The sequence below is a fragment of the Scardinius erythrophthalmus genome, assembly GCF_964197995.2.
Source record: "Scardinius erythrophthalmus genome assembly, chromosome: 4".
In the NCBI taxonomy this organism is placed as follows: domain Eukaryota; kingdom Metazoa; phylum Chordata; class Actinopteri; order Cypriniformes; family Leuciscidae; genus Scardinius; species Scardinius erythrophthalmus.
Window position 1 is genome coordinate 36,098,687 of NC_138224.1, and position 24,225 is coordinate 36,122,911.

Consider the following 24,225-nt stretch of genomic DNA (forward strand, 5'->3'; position numbering starts at 1 on the left):
ATCTCTTATCACATGTCCCAGATATTTAACTTTCTTTACAACCTCTAGTGGTTCACCTGCCAATGAGAAAGAAGGATAGACACACTTCTTATGCTCCTTGGTTCTAGCGATCAGCACCACACTCTTCATTGAGTTAAATTTTATATCAAACATTAGTCCATATTGAGAGCATATTCTAAGAAGTTGCTGCAGGCCAGCACTGGAGGGAGACAGTACCACCAAATCATCAGCATAAAGCATATGATTAATGAGACTATCCCCCACCAAGCAGCCAGTTCTACAACCCTTTAGCTCCCTAGATAAATTATCCATGTACAGATTGAATAGCAGCGGAGACAGAATTCCGCCCTGCCGCCTCCATTGGAGACATAGAAGGGTGTTGACAAACTCATCCCCCACCTGACTTGCATAGTTTGGTGAGAGTACCAGAACTGCAATATCCTGATTAGGTAAGAGGGGACACCACGCTCATGTAGTTTACCAAACAGTTTCCCATGGTTGATACGATCAAAAGCCTTTGACGCATCCAGGAAACACATGAAGACTGTGCTATTGCGTGATCTGTACCTATGGACAATTTCTTTAAGTGCATAAATACACAGATCAGTTCCATGCTTGTTCTTAAAACCAAACTGATTATCCGTTGACGCTATGTATTCTGCAAGCCTATACATAAGGATCCCTTCTAGTACCTTGGATAGTATACTTGCAAGTGCAATAGGTCTATAGTTATCTATACTAGTTAATTTACCAGTCTTATTTTTAACTACAGGTACTAGCAAGACAGATAACATGGATCCAGGAAGTATGCCATGCTTCATTAACCCAGAAAAGCAAAGAGCAAGTAAAACTGAAATACTTTGACTAGCGTATTTCAGATGTTCTGCTGTTATTCTATCCCGCCCACAGGCTTTGTTCATTTTAAGTTTGTCAATAGCATAACATACTTCCTCCGGTCCAATGACTACACCATCACTGTGAGGTATCTCTCCTATGTTAAACACATCACTCTTCACACAGTTAAAAATGTTCTCATAGTGTCTCCTCCATAGCTCTGCAATATTTTCAGGTTCAGTAATGCCATCAATACTAGAAGGCAGTGGCATTTTGCTGTTGTTAACCACTTTCACCTCCTTCCAGAACTCATAAACATTATTAGATTGTAACTTTCTCGCCATAGAGTTCGCCCTCATAGTCTGCTCATTTCTTTTTATAAAACACACAGCATATTTAAACCTAGCATTAGACCGTACCTTGTGCTCACAGACTGGGCCATGCCTAGGTTTTCCTGCTAAGACCCATCTTCTAAATGCATTTCTTGCCTCCATATGAACATCATGGACATAGTCATTCCACCCTGGTCTTACAGTATGTTGTTTCACCACTTTACTTCTTAGTGGTTCACTTCCATCAACTAAACAGTTCACAATTCTATCATACATTGCACATAGGTCATTATTGTGACTTACATTCTTACAGCTGCTATCCACACACATAATTGCATCAACAGGTAACTCAATATTTCTCAAGTGCACATCAGTCAATAACTTGTATTATTACATGGCTTGGCTGAATTCCAATGTAGAATGCGGTCTGTTATTTCTTGATAACAGACCGCTGCGAAGTATAACAGACCGTTGCCATGAAAAACAGCGCGTTGCTATGGACGCGGAATGGACTATTTCTTTAGCGGAAGCAATACAATCGTTTTTAAATCAATAAACTCCTTTTTAAATAAAGAATTTGTGTCAAATTATTTATTTATTTTGTAGGTAGCCATGTAATAAGCGGGATAATGTATAGTGAGCCGGTTGTTATAGTGAATAACAACCCCTTCAGGCTGATTCAAGATCCCTCCGCTTCGCGTCGGGATCCCGTTCAGCCTGTCGGGGTTGTTATTCACTATAACAACCGGCTCACTATACATTATCCCTTACATATTGCAGGTCATCTTCTGTAAGCCTTGTCCAGTCCAGTATCTCACCTGGTTTATGGCTGTCACTACAGACAAGCTCAGGTAGACCCTTAATATTAATGAACATAGAGACAGGAATATGGTCTGCTGTGGCCAAACCATATAGGATCTCAGCCTCCTTTATACAATCATGTGCATCAGCTGTAGATATACAATGGTCCAACCAGGATATAGTATGCCAAGCTTCACTCACATGTGTATAGCTATCAGCTGGCAGTAATTCCTTAGTGGACAAAATAACCTTGTTATCTTTGCAGAATTGTGTCAAGTGTTGACCAAAAAGTGAATTAGTATCTGATATATCAGCATTCAGATCCCCCAAGACAAATATGGATGTATATTCACTTTCCCTTATGTAAGACCCAATAGAAGCAAGCTTATTCAAGTACTCATTTTCATTTTTGTGACATTCATATGGAGTGTATACATTTAAGATTATAAAAACATTCTTATTATGCATCACCTTAATTCCTATGCACCAGTCCACATCTAACCTGATCACAGTGACTAATTAGTGCATAGTGCATCCTGGTGCCATTTGTTGTTCAGGTAAACAATGCACATGCACCCAGCCATCCTCGTGATATATTGCCCATTTTTGGCAGTGGACAGGTCAGCATGGACAGCCTGACTGGGCTGTGACCATCACCTGTAAATGTGATTTGACATCAGAATCAGAATCTGAATCAGCTTTATCGGCCAGGTTTGCGTAAACAAACAAGGAATGTAACTCTGGTCAATCTTTGCTCTCAAAGTACAACACTCACGTAACATATAAGAAAAAAGGCATAAAAGAATAAAAACAGAACAGTACGAATAGAATAAAGGGCAGTAGATTACGGCTATGTATAAGAATAAATACAGTATGTACATTTGCAAATAAATAGACACTTAAGGTGGTATAGGGTAATGCAATTGTCCGGGGGGGGGGGGATGTCCGCCTCCTTGTCCCTGTGAAGGTTGCCATAGTCGTGGACACCTCAACAGGCACAGGCAAGATGCAATATACAATTGAAAAGAGGGTGGGAATAGCGCAATATCAGTATAGACTGAGGTTTAAGGTTAAAAATATAGTGCAAGGCAGTTCAGTGCAATGATGATGTATTAATAACATTATTTTAACTGTAAGATTGAAGTACACATGTGGTAGATGAGCAGAACAGTGTTGAATGACTTTGTTCAGTGTAAGGGTGTTCAACAGAGTGACTGCTTGGGGGAAGAAGCTGTCTCTGTGTCGGCTGGTTTTGGCGAAAAGTGCCCTGTATAGTCTACCAGAGGGAAGGAGGTTGAACAGTTTGTGACCAGGATGTGAGGGGTCTGTAGAGATTTTTGCTGCCCTTTTCCTGACCCTGGACTGGTACAGGTCCTGTATGGAGGGAAGGTCAGCTCCATTGCAGTCTGGCCCTGTCCCGTTTGGTGGCTGACCACAGTGATCAAACCAGACAGTGATGGAGGTGTAGATAATAGACTGAATGATGACTGAGTAGAAAGTGGTCAGCAGCTCCTTAGGCAAATTAAACTTCCTTAGCTGTATCAGGAAGTTTAACCTTTGCTGGGCCTTTTTCTGGATAGCGTCAAAGTGGAGAGACCATTTTAGGTCCTGTGAAATTGTTGATGGTTGACATAAATTGGGACATTCCAACTTCCTATTATGTTGTTCTCCTGGACCTATACTTTGCTGTATTGTATATTGATAAATCAAAATTACGGCTAATACCTTTTGACATGTAGGCCTACCAGGAAAGCTACTTAAACAATCTAAGTGTAGCCGGTTGAAATAGCCACCTGTGCCTATAAGGCCTTAGGAACAAATAAGGCCCGCTATCTCTCTGGTATGATACATTCATTAAACCTAATGCTGCAAACTATCCTCAGGAAGGAAGAGCCCACAAAAACTGACATGTAAGTGGGGTATGGAGGAGGATATGATAGCAGTACATGATTCGTACGTTTGCTATGAAGTGGGTATAGTAAATTAGAAATACCAATGAATTACAAGTGCATGAAAATGCAAACTATGATGTAAAATATAATACAGAGTAAAAACTGATAATGCAGAGATAGTTACAATGTTGTTGCTAGAGTACATACGGTGGTTGCTATACCAAATAAAGCAGTTGCTATGCTGGTTGCTAGGGTAATCATGTTGGTTGCTATGGTGATTGCTAGGTTGTCATGGTTTAATTGATGTTGATAGACAGATAGTTTAATTGATAGACGAATACTCTCTGTTGTCAAAGTGGTAATTCACCAGTGTGCTTCAGCAGGTTGTATGGTGTCATCAGCCTCATCCTCCTTTGTTTTGTCTGTCTTTATTGATTGATGTGTCTATTTCCATTGTAGTAGTGTAGGATGAATTACTGGTTACAGATAGTAGTCAATAATTATTTACTTTGAGGTCTGTTGGGTTTTTATTTTGTTTATTTTTGAAGGTTGGCAAAATTAGGTGTATGTGTGCAGGTCTAATGAGGCCTGCCCATTTAATGACTCCCCAGCCTAGTTGATGCCAACTATTGAGACAGGAGTAGGAGCACTCTAGGGAGGCTGGTCACTTGGTGTTAGTGGGTGTCCCCTTGTTGTGCTTCCAGTACACAGTTGACCTTGGTTGCTGTCCACATGAAATCCTGATCCCCTTTCCTCAGGACAGCCTCCCCTCAGATCTCCCTACGCCACATTACCTGTATATTTTCTAAGCCAAGCACTTGGTAGATTTCACAAGAATTAGGACTTGTCCCAACTTCTTCCACTGTTTTGTTTCCATAGACCTACAGACCTACTGTATTGTACTCTGTTGGTGAATCAAAGGTTTGCCAGATGTGTACCATTAAGGAAAGGCAGTTTTAACAATCTAAAATGTATATTTTCTAAAAGCCTATCAATTTCTTTCAACAATAATGCTAAAAAACATGTAGTTGTAATGTCTTTAATGTACTGAAACATTCAAAGTAATAAATAGCCAAATGAATGGACAAACGTTGACATGAATACATTGTTTTCAATATCTGAACAACAAAAAATACAATAACAAAATACCCCAAAACTTTTTTTTTATTAATTTTAGAGAAAAAAATAAATAAATTATGAATAAAATAATATGTGCCAATCACATGAATTGTTCTGCTGGCTCCGAAGAGTCAGGCCATTCTTTCCCACTGTCCAAAAAGGAAAGGGAAAAAGGTTATTAATAGAACAATTAAAAACTCTTAAATTGCAAACAAATACAAAACTATGTATTGGTCCTTTAGAACTGATTAAAATATTTCCAAGAGTGAATGTCCACATAGACAAATAATAAACAAATTCAAAATGAATTTATTGACGGTCTTAGTCTGCATGTACATTTGTTTCTAGGGTAGGACCTACCATTTTGCACAAGATGCCCATTTGACCTTGACTTCCTCTTTTTCCTGAAAATACATGAAACAAGGAAAATATTACTTTAAACATATTTGCAAGAGCACAACATGCAAGTGGACAGGAGTGCGTTCAAAAGTGGTCACTTTATTCTAACACATTGGGTACAAAACACAAACATAGATAACGTTTGTGGTGTTGTCAGTTAATTCATTCAGATGAGTTCATTCATCTCTTTCTGCATGTCTTTCCAATTAATACTAACACCAGACGAGGATAGAATATTACCCTTACAATTAGTCCTTGAAAAAGTACTCAGGTCAGATGTGGAACAATACTGAGATTGTGAATGCTACTGTAATATCGTCTGACACATTCCATTTGCTCAACACCACTGTTGGTCGGCTTTAACCAAATCTTTCATTTATTAACCTCAGCCTGACTCTGTCAAATTTGTGCGTCTTACTTCGCTCTGGCCACAGTTCACATGCACTGTCGTCGAAATATGCTTTCAAACTTGCACCCTACTTGTTTTATGAATAGTATGTTACTTTAGTCTCTGAACTTAAATGAGAAATCCGGCAAGTTTTCCCACAGATTGAGGTCACAAACTGCTGTTGTTAAGAAAAAAAACGGAAACAATATGTTTTGCCTAGCTCGAGTTGCTACATCCAGCAGCTACAGTGCTACACTCTGTGGGCATGTACATGGGGGCTCATGGACATGCCCCCAGAGTGTAGCGCTGTGCCTGGTTGGATTAGCTGCTGGCTGTGGTAACTCGAGCTAGGTAAAACCAAGTTTCCCTTTTTTTCATACGGACAGTACTCGGTGACCACAAGAAATGGAGATCTATGTGAAAACTTGCCGGATTTGTCCTTTAAAGCCACTCATAACAATTGTTTGACCTTAACATAACGTTTCCAAAATCATTTTAATGGCACATAACCTCATAACATGACAAACGGCACTTCTGCCATTTTCAGAGCAGCCAAACTCAAAACGCAAAAAAGCTTCTATGCTACAGGAATATCTTTTTCTACCGATTGCTGTTGGTACATCCCCTCAATGTTATATTCGAGTTATGTTCATACTTTGTTGCAAAAGATGCATATTTAGTTAATTTATTCTTGTGCTTCTCAACTGTTACCGAGAGCAACATAAAAGTATGCAACTTTGGTCTGTCAAAAAATACTTACACCAACAACACGCTTGTCCACAATGTCAGAATAATTGAAGACTGTCTGTGAAGTGTGTTTTCGGCATTCTAAAAATGACAATAAAAAAGGTTAGATAAAGTCTATGTTGTTCAACAGGTCAAAAATTAAGCATAGTTGCAAAAGTCTGGCTTCAAATAATGAATGTCCTCCCAAGTATTGCACTTAACAAAGGTGATTTCACGAATTAGCTGATCTACTTGCCTGAGAAGTGGTGGTGATAGCACTCAGCTGGTGGAGGAGGACTGAAGCAAGACGTTTACAACATTTAATTAGTTTTAGCTGAAATCTAACCTTTCATTATTATGCGTAGAACTGCGTTTTGCAGCTGGAGGGAGAGTGGAGGACCCAGGTGGTGGAGGGACAGTGGAGGACCCAGGTGGTGGAGGGACAGTGGAGGACCCAGTGGCTGGAGGGAGAGAGGAGTCAGCATAAGGCAAAATTACAAAGATATAACCGTCAGTAATTGTCAGTGCTTGAGAAGTGGTGGTGATAGCACTCAGCTGGTGGAGGAGGACTGAAGCAAGACGTTTACAACATTTAATTAGTTTTAGCTGAAATCTAACCTTTCATTTTACGCTTAGAACTGCGTTTTGCAGCTGGAGGGAGAGTGGAGGACCCAGGTGGTGGAGGGACAGTGGAGGACCCAGGTGGTGGAGGGACAGTGGAGGACCCAGGTGGTGGAGGGACAGTGGAGGACAAAGGTGGTGGAGGGACAGTGGAGGACCCAGGTGGTGGAGGGAGAGTGGAGGACCCGGGTGGTGAAGGGAGAGTGGAGGACCCAGCTGGTGGAGAGACAGTGGAGGACCTAGATGGTGGGGGGAGAGTGGAGGACCTAGTGGCTGGAGGGAGAGAGGAGTCAGCATAAGGCAAAATTACAAAGATATAACCGTCAGTAATTGTCAGTGCTTGAGAAGTGGTGGTGGTGATAGCACTCAGCTGGTGGAGGAGGACTGAAGCAAGACGTTTACCACATTTAATTAGTTTTAGCTGAAATCTAACCTTTCATGTTACGCTTAGAATTGCCTTTTGCAGCTGGAGGGAGAGTGGAGGACCCAGGTGGTGGAGGGACAGTGGAGGACCCAGGTGGTGGAGGGACAGTGGAGGACCTAGATGGTGGGGGGAGAGTGGAGGACCTAGTGGCTGGAGGGAGAGAGGAGTCAGCATAAGGCAAAATTACAAAGATATAACCGTCAGTAATTGTCAGTGCTTGAGAAGTAGTGGTGATAGCACTCAGCTGGTGGAGGAGGACTGAAGCAAGACGTTTACCACATTTAATTAGTTTTAGCTGAAATCTAACCTTTCATGTTACGCTTAGAATTGCCTTTTGCAGCTGGAGGGAGAGTGGAGGACCCAGGTGGTGGAGGGACAGTGGAGGACCCAGGTGGTGGAGGGACAGTGGAGGACCCAGGTGGTGGAGGGACAGTGGAGGACCCAGGTGGTGGAGGGACAGTGGAGGACCCAGTGGCTGGAGGGAGAGAGGAGTCAGCATAAGGCAAAATTACAAAGATATAACCGTCAGTAATTGTCAGTGCTTGAGAAGTGGTGGTGATAGCACTCAGCTGGTGGAGGAGGACTGAAGCAAGACTTTTACAACATTTAATTAGTTTTAGCTGAAATCTAACCTTTCATTTTACGCTTAGAACTGTGTTTTGCAGCTGGAGGGAGAGTGGAGGACCCAGGTGGTGGAGGGACAGTGGAGGACCCAGGTGGTGAAGGGACAGTGGAGGACCCAGGTGGTGGAGGGACAGTGGAGGACCCAGGTGGTGGAGGGACAGTGGAGGACCCAGGTGGTGGAGGGAGAGTGGAGGACCCAGGTGGTGGAGGGACAGTGGAGGACCCAGGTGGTGGAGGGACAGTGGAGGACCCAGTGGCTGGAGGGAGAGAGGAGTCAGCATAAGGCAAAATTACAAAGATATAACCGTCAGTAATTGTCAGTGCTTGAGAAGTGGTGGTGATAGCACTCAGCTGGTGGAGGAGGACTGAAGCAAGACGTTTACAACATTTAATTGGTTTTAGCTGAAATCTAACCTTTCATTTTACGCTTAGAACTGCGTTTTGCAGCTGGAGGGAGAGTGGAGGACCCAGGTGGTGGAGGGACAGTGGAGGACCCAGGTGGTGGGGGGAGAGAGGAGCACCCAGGTGGTGGAGGGAGAGTGGAGGACACAGGTGGTGGAGGGAGAGTAAAGGACCTAGATGGTGGGGGGAGAGTGGAGGACCTAGTGGCTGGAGGGAGAGAGGAGTCAGCATAAGGCAAAATTACAAAGATATAACCGTCAGTAATTGTCAGTGCTTGAGAAGTGGTGGTGATAGCACTCAGCTGGTGGAGGAGGACTGAAGCAAGACGTTTACAACATTTAATTAGTTTTAGCTGAAATCTAACCTTTCATGTTATGCTTAGAATTGCCTTTTGCAGCTGGAGGGAGAGTGGAGGACCCAGGTGGTGGAGGGACAGTGGAGGACCCAGGTGGTGGAGGGACAGTGGAGGACCCAGGTGGTGGAGGGACAGTGGAGGACCCAGGTGGTGGAGGGAGAGTGGAGGACCCAGGTGGTGGAGGGAGAGTGGAGGACCCAGGTGGTGGAGGGACAGTGGAGGACCCAGGTGGTGGAGGGACAGTGGAGGACCCAGTGGCTGGAGGGAGAGAGGAGTCAGCATAAGGCAAAATTACAAAGATATAACCGTCAGTAATTGTCAGTGCTTGAGAAGTGGTGGTGATAGCACTCAGCTGGTGGAGGAGGACTGAAGCAAGACGTTTACAACATTTAATTAGTTTTAGCTGAAATCTAACCTTTCATTTTATGCTTAGAACTGTGTTTTGCAGCTGGAGGGAGAGTGGAGGACCCAGGTGGTGGAGGGACAGTGGAGGACCCAGGTGGTGGAGGGACAGTGGAGGACCCAGGTGGTGGAGGGACAGTGGAGGACCCAGGTGGTGGAGGGACAGTGGAGGACCCAGTGGCTGGAGGGAGAGAGGAGTCAGCATAAGGCAAAATTACAAAGATATAACCGTCAGTAATTGTCAGTGCTTGAGAAGTGGTGGTGATAGCACTCAGCTGGTGGAGGAGGACTGAAGCAAGACGTTTACAACATTTAATTAGTTTTAGCTGAAATCTAACCTTTCATTTTACGCTTAGAACTGTGTTTTGCAGCTGGAGGGAGAGTGGAGGACCCAGGTGGTGGAGGGACAGTGGAGGACCCAGGTGGTGGAGGGACAGTGGAGGACCCAGGTGGTGGAGGGACAGTGGAGGACCCAGGTGGTGGGGGAAGAGAGGAGCACCCAGGTGGTGGAGGGAGAGTGGAGGACACAGGTGGTGGAGGGAGAGTGGAGGACCTAGATGGTGGGGGGAGAGTGGAGGACCTAGTGGCTGGAGGGAGAAAGGAGTCAGCATAAGGCAAAATTACAAATATATAACCGTCAGTAATTGTCAGTGCTTGAGAAGTGGTGGTGATAGCACTCAGCTGGTGGAGGAGGACTGAAGCAAGACGTTTACAACATTTAATTAGTTTTAGCTGAAATCTAACCTTTCATTTTACGCTTAGAACTGCGTTTTGCAGCTGGAGGGAGAGTGGAGGACCCAGGTGGTGGAGGGACAGTGGAGGACCCAGGTGGTGGGGGGAGAGAGGGGCACCCAGGTGGTGGAGGGAGAGTGGAGGACCCAGGTGGTGGAGGGACAGTGGAGGACCCAGGTGGTGGAGGGACAGTGGAGGACCCAGGTGGTGGAGGGAGAGTGGAGGACCCAGGTGGTGGAGGGACAGTGGAGGACCCAGGTGGTGGAGGGACAGTGGAGGACCCAGGTGGTGGAGGGAGAGTGGAGGACCCAGGTGGTGGAGGGACAGTGGAGGACCCAGGTGGTGGGGGGAGAGAGGAGCACCCAGGTGGTGGAGGGAGAGTGGAGGACACAGGTGGTGGAGGGACAGTGGAGGACCCAGGTGGTGGGGGGAGAGAGGAGCACCCAGGTGGTGGAGGGAGAGTGGAGGACACAGGTGGTGGAGGGAGAGTGGAGGACCTAGATGGTGGGGGGAGAGTGGAGGACCTAGTGGCTGGAGGGAGAAAGGAGTCAGCATAAGGCAAAATTACAAAAGATATAACCGTCAGTAATTGTCAGTGCTTGAGAAGTGGTGGTGATAGCACTCAGCTGGTGGAGGAGGACTGAAGCAAGACGTTTACAACATTTAATTAGTTTTAGCTGAAATCTAACCTTTCATTTTACGCTTAGAACTGCGTTTTGCAGCTGGAGGAAGAGTGGAGGATCCAGGTGGTGGGGGGAGAGAGGAGCACCCAGGTGGTGGAGGGAGAGTGGAGGACACAGGTGGTGGAGGGAGAGTGGAGGACCTAGATGGTGGGGGGAGAGTGGAGGACCTAGTGGCTGGAGGGAGAGAGGAGTCAGCATAAGGCAAAATTACAAAGATATAACCGTCAGTAATTGTCAGTGCTTGAGAAGTGGTGGTGATAGCACTCAGCTGGTGGAGGAGGACTGAAGCAAGATGTTTACCTCATTTAATTAGTTTTAGCTGAAATCTAACCTTTCATGTTACGCTTAGAATTGCCTTTTGCAGCTGGAGGGAGAGTGGAGGACCCAGGTGGTGGAGGGACAGTGGAGGACCCAGGTGGTGGAGGGACAGTGGAGGACCCAGGTGGTGGAGGGAGAGAGGAGTCAGCATAAGGCAAAATTACAAAGATATAACCGTCAGTAATTGTCAGTGCTTGAGAAGTGGTGGTGATAGCACTCAGCTGGTGGAGGAGGACTGAAGCAAGACGTTTACATTTAATTTTGTTTTATCTGAAATCTAACCTTTCATTTTACGCTTAGAACTGCGTTTTGCAGCTGGAGGGAGGGTGGAGGACCCAGGTGGTGGAGGGACAGTGGAGGACCCAGGTGGTGGAGGGACAGTGGAGGACCCAGGTGGTGGAGGGACAGTGGAGGACCCAGGTGGTGGAGGGACAGTGGAGGACCCAGGTGGTGGAGGGAGAGTGGAGGACCCAGATGGTGGAGGGAGAGTGGAGGACCCAGGTGGTGGAGGGACAGTGGAGGACCCAGGTGGTGGGTGGAGAGTGGAGGACCCAGGTGGTGGGGGGAGGGTGGAGGACTCAGAAGGTGGGGGGAGAGTGGAGGACCCAGAAGGTGGGGGGAGAGTGGAGGACTCAGAAGGTTGAGGGAGAGAGGAGGACCCAGGTGGTGGGGTGAGAGAGGAGTCAGATGGTAAAACAAAGAAAATAAAATCCTCATTAATTAACACTCTCTCCTCCACCACCTCCTCCTCTGGAGGGTTTGATTCCACCACCTCCACCTCCTGCTCTGCTTGGTTTTCCTCCTCTTGCTCTGCTTGGTTTTCCTCCTCTTGCGATGGATTTGGGTCCACCTCCTCAGGGACATCCTCTTCTTGAGCGACTAGTTCTGCAAAATGTTAATATTAAATGTTAATGACAACTGGATTAAGAATGTTAAGATGAAAAGGTGAAATTAAAAGTAGCTGCCTACTTTTTTCTATGGTTAAATTAAGCAATAAGCCCAGAGAGGCCGTAGGTTGCACTGATTCTACAACAGCTAAGAGGCGTTGTTAGGCACGACATGCTAGCGGTGTTGTAGAATCAGTGTAACCTACGGACTCGAGTGGATTATTGCTTTTCTAAAACTTTTACTATAAATACCTGGCAAAGATTCATAAAGTAAAGGCACAGCAACTAGAAATATAACAAGTTATTCCTAGTTAATCATTCTTCCGCCAAGAAATATATTTCCTCTATCTGAATGGCTGCCAAGCAACGTCGAGACGCAGCTACTTTAACTTCTGTATCAAGTTATGGTAGCACAGTAATATAGAACAAAATGCGGTCAAGGTGTATGTTTATGCTGCATTTTACAACAGCATCGAACGCGATTCAGCCAATCACAATCAAGGACTGGAACTATCAGTTTTAGAAGTTGTACATATATAACATGACCTATACAGGTGCATCTCAGAAAATTAGAACAAAACAGTCCATTGTCCTAACCCAGATTGGATGATTAAATACTCAAGAAACCATTGCCAGTGTTTTTACCTAATTAGCTGATTAGAGTTCTTCTCAGGTCGACATTTTACAATTTACAGCTCATGGAAATGAAAAACTCCAGCATCTCAAAATATTACAATAGAATACAATATACACTGTATAAAGAATCATCAAGATTAAAACAATCAAGAGCAAAACAAAAAAAGGCTTTGAAGATTTTACTGTACGTGTAATACATGTAGAATATAAAGTTTCAAGTTTTGAAGTACATAGACTAACATGGATCTTTAATGTTCCTTATAAATGTGTACACATTGTAATTATACAAATCGAAACATGTAAATAGGACACTGTTGGAATTCTTCTGTCACTTTTGGGAGATAAGAGAAGGTTAGTTGGTTTTGCCACCTCAATGAGCTATACTTACATAAAGGTGGGTCTGACTGAGTTAATGCCAGTGACAAGAAGGGTATGTATAATCTTATCTCACATAAGTGAACATAAGTATGTATTACTGTGTTCATGTTGAAAATTACAGGAAATCTTACTTCGTAGTAGGTGCTCATAAAAACTTTGCATTTTTTTAATAATTTTGGAAATCTCAGGATTCCCTGGGTTTGCAAGGCAATGTAAGAGGTCAGCTGTCATTCTCCCACTCCTGTCCTTATGTCCCAGGAATAAAATTGGACAATACTTCAATACACTGAGTTTGTTAACCTGCAAGAAAAATTAAGACAAGACAAATATTTGTATTATAAACAATTATGCAGTTAGTGCCACTGTAGTAATACAATGACTAGACAATGAGATTATACAGACAATGTACTTATTATATAATGTTATAAATTACAGATCAATGTGATTGGTTAGGCTAGATCAATGACTTTAAAGTTAATGGTGATTGTTTGTTTATGCTGGACCAATGAATTCCAAGTTTATGTTCTTTAGAATGCTACATTTGGAAACATTTCCAAATAGAGTGTACCCAGACCCTATCCACAATGGGACACGCCAAGTTTCCAGGAACAAGGGAGAAGATTGAAATAGGTTGTGTTTATTATTTTGTATTTATGTATTGATAAATTTCCCTGCTTGCTTCCTGGTTAATGTAGTGTTAGTATTGAACATTTTAAGTATGCTCCTTGATTTTGTACAAGGCTCCAGATTTGGGGAGGCAAATGTTGACATTAAAATTCATCAGGTTCACTCTATGGTTTTAGATGACACCCACAGGTGAAAAAAAAACAGAAGGGCGAACCTGAGGAACCAATGGCAAAACACATTGTTTGCTCCTAATACAGCAATTTCTGACATCTGACCAGTGTGATACTCTCTACTTATTAAATCCTGACATTCCTGCACATAAATTCCTTAACAACGTATAAGGAACAAGGCCTGTTTTGTGATTATGTGATTGGAAGTTCATCTAACAGTCTTAGATTATAGGCATAGGCCTATGTGGTTTAACTGGATGTGTAGGGCTAGACAGTAGAAAGAGAGTATATCCAAAGTATAGAAATTGGATACATTTTTCATAAACCCACATCATCTGCAGATGTTGCAAGTGTTGTAAAGTTTTTCTTTCTTCAAAGCAGAGACCAGGAGACAGTTGGGATCGCGTTCAACGGAAGTTATTCTTTATTGAGAACTCCTCTGTACACGGCTGTAGAAACTTCCAACATGATCTAACTAAAACATTATACATTGTAGCTATATACATTCCAAGGGGGAGGGATTACATAGAGGCGGGAACTCTGAATAAAGCATGCAAATGAAGTGGGAACACACCCTACTCTGAGTCCAATTGAATCAGCATAACTATTCACATGCTGATACTGGCCAGGAACTCCAATTCCAAAAGCCATCCCAGAGCCATTAAAGACAATAGGTGAAAGTCAATCAACCTAACGACTCAACGTCTGGGCTCCGAAAGGTGAGAATCAAGTGATCTGACTTATTTAAAACACAATAGAGAAAACAAGTCTGGCAGGAAAGGAGACTCTTTGCTGGAGACTCAATAATCATCTGAAATCAGTCTACTAAACTTTATCAGTTTATATACTATTGCAGTGGAAAAACTAAATTAAACTTTTAATAAAAATGTAATCCAACACAAGTTACACATTATTGTTATTATATACACAAACATGAGGTCATATATTGTATAGGCCCTACTAGTTGCTGTGCTTATCTCATTGGCTATAGTTTCATGGCTATAGTTTCTGTTTTGAGTGTAAGCTGCTTAATAAGCCTAATTCTGATGTTGGGGTAGTTCAGAAGTGGTAGCAAAGATTAATCAAATAGCCACTGTCCATGGTCCTGATCATAGACTAGTAAGGCTATGTTGTTGAGTTATTGTAATGTAGCATAATCATATTATATACCATTTAAAAGCTTAGACTCTTGGGAATAGATACATGACAATCTTCTTCATATACAATATGCATAATGCTTTACGTTATCAAAAATACCCTCCAGCCCTTGCGTATATCCTAAGCAATATGTGGATACAACATATTGGGTCTTAAAATGTCCACAAGAATCCATACAAATAGATTATCCAGTATAAGTTGTGAAGATGTGTAGTCCATCTTATACAAACCCATTGAAACAGCCATGCTATGGCAAACATAGGCTAGCGATGTCTGTGTAATTATTAACTATTTAGTGTTGTGAATCTAGGCTATATGAGAACCTCTGAAATGCAATTTAAATACTGTACATGAACTGTTTTACACATCATTTGAGAGGATTATACTTCCAACAATGGGGTTCTTGAGCAGTGAGCCTTTTATTGCCAGTATGCATTTTGGGTAACCTAAGTTCCTATTTAGAGTCTTGATAAGGACCTTGAGCAAAGTGCATGGGCATACTTTTACAAATAATTATGTAAAATACTATTTTTTAAATATTTTTTATAAACAGCTTCACAAGACCTGTTGTCAGGGTGCAATTGTGTTTTTGAGACACTTCAAGTGACCTACATGGCTAAAATATGGTTAGTTCAGAGATATCTAACCTGTAGAAAGAAAAAACAATAGAAACTACATGGCCTCAGCTTTCCAAAAAGGTCAAGCTTTTATGTCATACTAACAATAGTCCATGTGGGAATGACTTACAGTCAGCTGAGCAGCCCTCAGTATTCTGCTCACATTTCTGTTTTTTTCTGACAGATTCTGCCCACTTGCCGGAAACCTTTCTTTGGGGCTTCAGTGGGAAAAGACAGGCTTTACAAGTATTTTGCGGCAGGCGATTTGAGACCTGGCAGGTGGGGCACTTAAGAGTCTGTGGTTTTGTCATGTCTGCAAATGAAAATAACACATATATTACTTTAATCATTTTTCAATTGGCAATCACACCTTCAATTTCTATCACAGATGTGTTCTCAACATGCACTTATTGTGTTTAAAGACAGACCGAGCCTAAATCTAATCTTTAAGATGTATTGAAGAGTAGCCAAAATACTGAACCAGCACAATCCTTGGGTGCACTAGAGACAAAGCCAATTCAAGACATCCTCTGAGGCCATCAGATTCAGTTCACAAAAAAGATGGGCCACAGGACAGTGGGATACTGTACTTTAGCCAGGTAGAGTAGATTTGAATGGCCAAACTGACATACTGTTAGGCCTGGCTGAATCTTAGTTGTAATAAGTCAAGTGACTGGAGTGTACTACTTAAATTTGAGATTTTCATTAAAACAATATATATATATATATATATATATATATATATATATATATATATATATATATATATATATATATATATATATATATACGTTAATTCTGCCCAACGTTCCTTTTCAAGAAAATGCTCTGTGACCCTATATCATTCCAACTAGGCGTATTTTCCAGTGACTTGACCAGTGTCCTCTCAATGGCCAGCAGAGTTAGCTATAATTGTATAAATGTAATAATATAATAAAGGTATAAATAATAATATAATAAAGTATAATAATAATAATAATAATAATAATATATAGGCTATTTTTACTTATTTGAATAATTATTGTTTTAATTATTACTAATAATATTATAAAAAAATATATATAATAGGATGAGTAATAATATAATAAAGGTATAAATGTATAATTGTGTAAAATGTATTATGAAAAATGGCTAGCAATTTCGACAAGCAAATACCAAGAAAGAGGTAGTAGCAGTTTGTCTTTTGACTATCACTTGAAAAATCCGCGATGGGACTGAGCTCGAATTGCTTCAGCGGCAGCGACTTTTTATTGTATGAAATCGCTGTCAATCAAAAGGAGATGCAGCCCCTCCAATCATCACGCGGAAGCCCGGAGTCCGGGCCAGCCCACTCCTCATTCACCCCCAGAGACGCTGAGCGTCCGTGGGCGGGACATAATCGCAGCATTTATCCAATGACCGTCTAGTTTCGAAGCGCTGAAAAAAAAAAACTGTTAAGAGCAGCCCCATTGAAGTCAATGGACGCTGGGCTTCAACAGGGAAATGCACTGTCTGTGACGCTACGGGAATGTATGAGAAGGAAATCGAGTCAGCCGACCTGCTGTATGTAGCTGATTCTGAACGAACTCTGAATTCTGATGTAGCTGATTCTGAACGTTTTCTAACGCATTTTTAGTCAATAAAATGTTAACACAGTACATATTTGACCATTAATTTTTTTGACATTATAGGGGAAGCCGAGCTTCCCTTGCAGTCTTAAAGAAATCCCCACTGATATATAGGCTATATATATGTGTGTGTGTGTGTGTGTGTGTATGTGTGTGTGTGTGTGTGTGTGTGTGTGTGTGTGTGTGTGTGTGTGTGTGTGACCCTGGATCACAAAACCAGTCACAAGTAGCATGGTACAATGTATTGTGGCAATAGCCAACAAAACATTGTATGGGTCAAAATCATAGATTTTTCTTTTATGCCAAAAATCATTAGGATATTAAGTTAGGATACAAGCAGGGCTGGAAATGGGGGGGGGGGGGGCGCGGGGGGATGGAGTGTGGGGAGTGAATTTCGAGGGGGGACGGCGTTCCAGTTGAAATAATTTTTATTTTTATTTTTTTTGTGGACATTGTAACGATTACTATATTTTATCTACAATATAATAGCTACATAAACGTAGCACAATATATGATAATAAAAACTTAGAGGGATATTGATATTTATCAATGGCATTCTGTAAAATTGGCTGCGCTATGTCGTCTTTTGTTATTGGCCAATGCCTGCAGACTGCAGCCAATGGAAATGCTTCTCTATCAGCGCGCGTCTTTCTTACTACTCACAGAACTTCAAAACAGACCGCTTGAGGTAAATAAATAGTCTTGGATGATGAACTGTAATACTGTTCGAAAATCTGAATAGAAACCGATACTTTAACAGATGTCATAACGCAGCTGAAATGATCATCCGGTCTAAAATAATTAAAAAATGGCCATCTTAAAATTAACCGATTGTTTTGTTCGAAAAGAGCTTTTCGGATTTCGAAATCGAATTTCCGTTACACGTATCGAGTGAAAAAAAAAAAAAAACAGTAACAGATCCAGAAACGCGCACTGTAGGCTAATCCAGAAATACATGTGTGAGATGCACAAAACACACACAAATGGCGACACATGCTGGTCAAAACTGTAAATGTAATACAGGCCAATCATGTAATGATGATACCTTTTACAAAGCAACTGCAGTTTTTAGAAGTTTTTGTGGCTAATTGTAGCCTTGTTGTGAGGTAATCAATTTAGGCTAAACTCTTTGTAAATAATATTTTATTTAAATAATACCCCAGACCCCCTCCCCTGAATTCCAGGCAGTGAAAGGTGGATTTGCAGTTATCATTTTGAAACAATATGGGTATTTAGGGGTAAATTCATACCCTACAGTATATATTGTATTCAATTAAATATTGACATCGTATAATTCTGCATAATTGGATGTTTTAAATAAACACTGACAAAAAACTATACATGTTTTAGGGCTAATCTGAATCTAATTTTTTTTTAACTTTCAAAACAATATTATTGTAACCATGCCTCACTTGTGTATCCTTTTTCCACATAAATTTGAAATATTCCAAATGACCCCCCAGCAGGAGTTTATTGCGATCATTATGTTGTTGCGTATCATCAACCTTTTGTTACTTGGCACTTTACAGTCAAAATGGCACTGTATGACTGATGTATCAGTTTCATTTCAGATTTTTCCTCTTATTCAAATTTAAATATCTAACATTCTGATTAAATATTTGTAAATAAATGCATTTTGTTCTTCAAATAAAATGACATTCACAAACTGACAGTTTGCCACCCTTATTTTTATTGATAGTAAAAAAAATAAATAAAAAAAAAACGACAGAAAGATAGAGAAGAGATTGAAGGAGATAGTCAGTTCGACAGGATGAAAAGAACATTATTAAATTACTTTGGACCACCTGTCAAAAAAGCTACGACTGAAAAGGCAGAGGATGATGATATGGAAAAAAAGGACAAGAATGAGGAGGAAAATGAGCAGAATAAAGAACAACCTGAACAGTATAGAGAAAGTGAAGATCAGGGAACTTCCAGCAATGCAGGTTGCATTCTCCCCAGCTGCTGGACAGAGGAGCAGTTCAACTCTTTCTGTAAAGGCCATCCGTGGCTAAAGAACAGAAATGGCAAGCTTGGATGTGATGCGTGTGGTAGTATAGGAAGATTAGGATTACACCATCATATGAAGGGATCAAGGTTGGCCAAAGAATGGTTGGACTTTCAAATATGCAGTAGTGGAGACACAAGGGAGGCACAAATGGCATCACTTCGGAAGAAAATCTGGCAACATAAAGGAAGCCATGGACATAAGACTGCTGATGACATCATGAGAAAAGCAAAGGAGGGTTACTTAGAGTCCAGTGTTCAAAGACAGAATGCACATTTGGAAGAGAACACAAACAAAATTTTCAGAACAGCATATATGATTTGCAAAAACCAGCAGCCCTTTAGCCTAATGGAGGACTTAGTTGATCTCCAGGAAGCCAATGGTATTACATTGGGAGGTGTGCTTCAGTCCAGAAAAAGCTGTGGGGACATATGTGAGTTTATCGGAGAAGAAATGAGAAAAAAACTGGTGACACACATAGCTGAAAATGATTCAAAAATAGGAGTGCTTATTGATGAGTCAACTACAGCAAGCCATCTGACTGTGTTAATTGTCTGTCTTAGATGTGCGATTGGCTCAACCCCACCCACGACTGTAATATTTGAATTACTTGCTTTAACCTCAACAACAGCAAAGTCCATTACAAGTTCACTTTTGCAGTGTCTGCAACAGCACTTTCCAGAGGAGTTTCTCAAACGCAACTGGATCTCTTTCACCTCAGATGGTGCATCAAATATGATAGGTCGTGTATCTGGAGTCTCTACCCAGCTGAAACACCTTTACCCTGATCTTATTGTGTGGCACTGTTGTAACCACAGGTTGGAACTTGCAGTTGGCGATACCATCAAGGAAAATGGGGAAATCAACCACTTCCAAGCATTTATGGATAAGTTGTATTCCCTCTATCATGCATCTCCCAAAAATGAGCGAGAGCTACATCACAATGCAGAAGAACTCTCTGTCATCTTTCTCACCATTGGTAGAGTTCTTGGGGTCAGATGGGTAGCCTCAAGTGAACGCACTCTCAGAGCAGTGTGGCAGCTGTTTCCTGCCTTGCATGAGCACTTTCAGAGAGCAGCCCAAGATCCTCGCAGAGATGGACGTGAACAAAACATGTACAAAGGACTTGCAGCTAGACTTACTGCAACAGCCTTTGTCAGGAACCTTAGAGTAATGAGAGATGCTCTAATAGAGTTATCAGAGCTGTCACTCATGTTGCAGAGTAACACCATCACTCTTCCTTTGGCTCACTCATTGGTCTGTCAGAAGGTGAAGGTGTTTGAAGCACGTGCTAAGGGAAGACAGGGAGAGTTTGCAAGAACTGCTTCAGAAGCTGCAGAGAAGGCAGAGTTCCAGGGTGTGGCACTTCATCCAGGGAGAATGGCCGATGTTGCCATAAATGCTCAAAAGTTTTACAACAGTCTGGCATCTTCTCTTAGGAAAAGACTAATGACAACATCAGCCTCTAAAATGCCACATGGTGGGTCTTCTACTCATGTCTCTGAATATGATGACATACTGTCATCCTGCAGGACCATCTACCCAAGATACTGGCCTGATGATTACGATATTCTGTATGGTGAAGCAGAGGTGGTTTCGATGTGCAAGAGGTTGCACCTCCCTGAAAGACCTGCAATTAATGGTTTCAGGGAGTACAAGGAGAGTGGTGGAAAAGCAGTCCCAGAGGATTTGAAGCCACTTGTCACTGCACTGGAATCAGTTGCTGTGTCCACTGCAGAATGTGAGAGAGGATTTAGTTCTATGAACACCACCCTTACTCCACTTAGGAGCTCTCTTGGGATTGGTAGACTGAGCAGCATCCTTTTCCTGAGCCGCAATGGGCCACCATTGGCACAGTTTGAGCCCATGAGCTATGTGAAGTTGTGGCTGCTGAGAGGACGACGGAGTGCTGACCACTTAGCCTGTAGGAAGAGAGAGAAGGGGAACGTGAAGGAGGACAAGGCCATCTGGTCACTCTTTTAATTGGTAATTCTAAGTAAAACCGTCTTTTTTTAACAAAGTAAATGGAAAGTAAAATGTGAATTTAAATAGCATATGTCTTTCTGTTATTCTTTAGATAGCTGGTTGCTGTAGCCTGTGGTGGTGACAACCTGCTTGGATGAAAGAGAACTTGGGGCTGTTCTCAATGTTCATATTGGACAGATTCCTCAAATTGTTATTTCAGAGATTTTCTTTTTGTTGACATTTTAAGCTTTTGTTCTATTACCCTGTCACATATCACATTTCATAACGTACATTTTAGTCTGGCACCAGTTTAACTAGTAACTACAATGTAGTTTATGCAACAATAACATGCTACTATTATGAGTGTCTTACCTTAAAAATCGTTCTCATAAATACTCAAATCGTGTTCTTCTTATTCTTCTGAGGTAAATCCAAGGTAAACAGCACAGCACATTGAGCACAAACACAGTCTTCCAAACTCGAGGAAAAACAGGAATACAGTACTTGTTTTTGAGGTAATGAGTCCGTTAACAGCACGTGGATCATTTGCATGTCAATTGCTCATGCGCGCGTGGGCGTGGTCACATTAGAGTTAATTAGCTCGGACTGGAGAAACTGTACATGTCGTTGCTTTCATAGGATTACTTAAACAGAGAATATTTGTTTTTTATATGGTTTACATAATTTAAAAATGGAGACTTCAAGCTTTGTAAAGACACATGTTTCATGCCACAGTGACAAGCATTCGCGGAGTTACAGATCATTTTCTGTCGCATTTCAGAATGAACTTCACTTTGAGAGAGATGGGACAACGCATCATGTTTATATTTTATTTTACGAAAAACACAACGTTTTGTTTTCATTATTTGCAATAGCCAACCCCAGGGGGTTAAATGAAACATAAAATAAATCATTTATTTAATTTAGTTATTATAGATTATAAAGGTTTTTAAACATCTGAAAGGTCATCTAAAGCCAGATCACCTCTATTTTTATTTTTTATTTTTTTTTAAATAGAGTCCGCCCAGTGAATTTTGCCCATTTCCACCACTGGATACAAGTAAAGATCATGTTCCATGAAGATGTTTTGTAAATTTCCTACTGTAAATATGAAGAGTTCAGATGCAAAAGCCTCTAAGTGCCATCTGAAATTTTCTTCTAGAATGATCATTTTTATCAAGCTCGTATATTTAAGTTCAGTAGCCTAATTTTACTTAAATGACAATTAATAGGTCATTTGTTTTGCCATTTAAGTGAAATTGTTGAACTTAAATATACAAGCTTGATAAAAATTATCATTCTAGAAGATTTGCATCTGAACTCTTCATATATAAAACATTTATTTTTGTGAATGGATGCAGCACTATCGCCAATAGAAATGGACAACTTTAAAGGCAATTTTCTCAATATTTCGATTTTTCTGTACCCTCAGATTCCAGATTTTCAAATAGTTGTATCTTGACCAAATATTGTCCTATCCTAACATACCATACATCAATAGAAAGATTATGTATTCAGCTTTCAGATGATGTATACATCTCAATTGTAAAAAAATTACCCATAAGACTGGTTTTGTGGTCCAGGGTCAAACACACACACACACACACACACACACACACACACACACACACACACACACACACACACACACACACACACACACACACACACACATACATATATATATATGAAGAGTTCAGATGCAAAAACCTCTAAATGCCATCTGACATTTTCATCTAGAATGGTCATTTTTATCAAGCTCGTATATTTAATTTCAATAATTTCACTTAAATGGCAATTAATAGGTAATTTTCATTGCAATTTAAGTGAAATTACTGAACTTAAATATACATATATATATATATAAATATACAGCTTCATAAAAATGATCATTCTAGGAGGAAATTTCAGATGGCATTTAGAGGTTTTTGCATCTGAACTCTTCATATATATTTTGGTACCTATATATTGGTAATTTGGTACCTAAAAGAGTCACTGGCGTGGCCAGTTTGAATCGTTAAAACCAGAGTAGGCCTAGCCAACTTTTAACGTTAAAGTTAGACAAGTAGGCTACAGTTAAAACCTAAGTGTAGGCTAATTCCAACATTTCTATTATTCCTTCAAGAAAACAAATAAGTGTTTAGGTATAGAGGTTTTGAAACAAACGAAATAAACTAATAATCCCATTACATTAAAATATCAGCAACTACTAGCCTATTTTTCCCGCTATCTGGCCATAAAGAAAGAAACGTTACAAAGTTTTCCAACAGGATGCTTTAGTAGGCCTACACTATCAACCCATTGTGTCGATAAACAAATAAATATGGATTAAACTTAAAGATGCTCATGTTTAAAAAAACACTATTCGGCAGATAGATTACTTACCTTTTGGCTTGGCTACTGATGATCCTGCTCATAGTGTCCCAACAGGAAATTGCTCGCTGTCATCGGAAAACATCTCGCGGGAAATTGCACAATAGCCTACTATAGGCCTAGTATTCAATGCATATTTAAAATTTTGTTTTTAATTTATGTTTACATTTTCAAGTAGGGTATATTGAAATATGTCATTATATTTGTGAACAAAAATTCATGATCAGTTTAAATACTATTTACCATATTTCATTGAAAATATTGAATTACCAAGTAGTCTACATATTTACATAGCCTATATGTGACCAGTCACGGAAAGTAGGGACACAAGTCGGTTCTGGGGCATTTTGAGTTATTCACATATTCTGAAAGTGTAGTATTCAAGCTTTCCAACGATGTAAAACACATGGAAATCTGATAATATTTGGAGAAGTTGTGGCCATTTGAATGTAGGCACTCAAAAAAAACTGAAATGGTAGAAATCTGCTTCTAAAGATTGGCAAGTTCTCACGCTTCTGGGAATGACAATAGGGCTCATTTACATCTCATTTAGATAAGTCATACCCCCTGTAAAGCTCCCCCTTCTCCCCCTCCCCCCTGAATGTACCAATTCTACAAATTCTCTAAATAAAACATCTCCAGTTAACTGGCAGAGCATTCATTTAGTTCGTTTTTTAAATAAGATACTAGCGCTGAAATGTGTTTTTTTTTTTTTTTAATCAAGTGATCAAAGTGCTCGTTGCTCAG

At 41.0% G+C, this 24,225-nt stretch overlaps 1 protein-coding gene across 1 annotated transcript; it reads left to right on the forward strand.

Moving 5' to 3' along the window:
• Positions 1-18,903: 18,903 nt before the first annotated feature.
• On the forward strand, positions 18,904-21,123 carry LOC308689290 (E3 SUMO-protein ligase KIAA1586-like; the record flags this gene model as incomplete). The annotated part of the gene is made up of 1 exon (XM_081362944.1): positions 18,904-21,123. One exon carries the CDS (start codon positions 18,904-18,906, stop codon positions 21,121-21,123), a length of 2,220 nt encoding a protein of 739 aa, XP_081219070.1.
• Positions 21,124-24,225: the final 3,102 nt, after the last annotated feature.